Genomic DNA, 1,725 nt, shown 5'->3' with positions numbered 1-1,725 from the left:
TTGATCTTAAATTACATGAAAAAATTCATGCTGGAGAAAAACCCCATCAATGTAAACAATGTGGACAGCCTTCACATTTCATAGTTCCTTACAGTTACTAGAGTAAATTAATTGTGACAGAGAACCCTGTAAATGTGAACAATTCCTATGGTTAAACTTCCTGAAATTACATGGCAGAGCAGTATCACACCACAGTGTTCTTTTAATGTCAAATAACTCATGGGAGAAAATTCCTAGAGATGTAAACTCCAACTGTTACTAATGCTTTGTATATGAGTTCACTTCAGTTATTGATAAGAACACACTCTCAAATCTCTATTAGAACATAAACAATGGGGGAAAGAGTGAACTATCACAGTTCCTAACAGCTACATTGTTTTATGTGATTTTTTTCCTGGGGAGATGTGAGTGGAAGTCGACTCACCTGAGATAGGGAACTAATGACAGAAGTTCTACCAAAGTCCTATTAGTTGAATCAGTGATTTTATTGGGGTTGCTTCCAGGAGCGTGGACAATCACAGACAGCTGCCATCACCAAAAATCCCTTCCAGTTTAAGCGATGACACATGGAAGCTGCAGTCCTGGAGATGTCTGCACAACTGGCAGGCAGCTTGGTTAGTTGGGGGATTTCTTCTTTACACAGTTGTTTACTGCATCTATAACCTTGTGGAGTGGCCTTGGCAGTCATATAATTTGAACGCTCCAGAACTCATTTACTTCTTGAGTCTCATGCCTCCCTTTGAGAGAGACTGTGTCAGTTTGTAGGAAATTTCTCAATAACAGACCAGCCTTTCCTCTGGCTCTTACATTGTTGTAATTCTTTTATATACTTGAGAGCAGAGAGTGTAGATATAAATATCCATCCATGGGCAACATTGGGCCACTGTGTCAGAGCAAAACTCATGTTTCTCAAAATCTTCACCATTGGTGTTGTACCATCCAATGTACAAGGAGATCTCCTTCCAGGCAGAATTGAAGCTGACGATAGGAGTGATCTATTAGGCATGAACTGAAATGTTGAGAAGGGAATTTGAGAGACACATCACATCCACCTGACAAAACAATAGCAATTGCTTCCCTATTGCGGCCTATGACTGATCCAGGAAGTTTTATTCCTGGCTTATAATATTAGACACAAACTTTCTCCCATGGAGTGGGCTGTAAATCCAATCTGAAAGCTGCTTGTTGAACTCAAACAGTAGTTGTGCCACTGTTGCACCAGGAGGCATATTCTGCCTGTCCTGTTGGTACTGGAGCATCCAGGGCTTATAGCTAAGCAAGGCTGCTGGTGTCAGTTCTCCTCCACCAGACTGCATTACACCTGGCACCATCCAAGCCAGCCAGTATGGAGGAAGATTCCACCTCATTCCAGCTTTATTTCTCCATGTCCTGCAACCCAAGCATGCGATGTCTTCAGCAATAGTGGCTTACCGTCTACTTTCAACAAGTACCCCCAAATAGTGGCAATAGTCTTCATGGTTTGTGGGACAGATAATCACTTGCCTCTGCCTCCTAAGTGGTCGTGAGGTCTCTGCCAAAACTTGGCTAATAAACCATAAAAAAATTAACTTAGCTCCAGTATGCTTGTGAGGGGGACATTTGCCCCTGATTGCTTTTAGTTCAGTTCTGAGCATCAGTGTTTGTGAAGTGAGTAGGCTTGTCACAGTCAATTATGTCAATTATATATCAGTTAGGAGAAAGCCTTGATGACGGCGTTACCTTTCC

The 1,725-nt window shown here is 41.9% G+C and overlaps 1 protein-coding gene across 1 annotated transcript in view; it reads left to right on the top strand.

The window, feature by feature from the left end:
• The window catches only part of LOC103746915 (zinc finger protein 670), a 19,815-nt gene extending 18,098 nt beyond the window's left edge, over window positions 1-1,717 (top strand). Inside the window, 2 exon segments of the mRNA XM_017802243.2 lie at window positions 16-63; window positions 66-1,717. Of these exon segments, the coding sequence (XP_017657732.2) occupies window positions 16-63; window positions 66-262 (245 nt within the window). The 3' untranslated portion in view covers window positions 263-1,717.
• The last annotated feature ends 8 nt before the right edge of the window (window positions 1,718-1,725 follow it).

This window comes from Nannospalax galili, unplaced genomic scaffold (genome assembly GCF_000622305.1).
Source record: "Nannospalax galili isolate Female #2095 unplaced genomic scaffold, S.galili_v1.0 scaffold3045, whole genome shotgun sequence".
NCBI classification, from domain to species: Eukaryota; Metazoa; Chordata; class Mammalia; order Rodentia; family Spalacidae; genus Nannospalax; species Nannospalax galili.
This window is presented reverse-complemented; position numbering and strand designations above follow the sequence as displayed.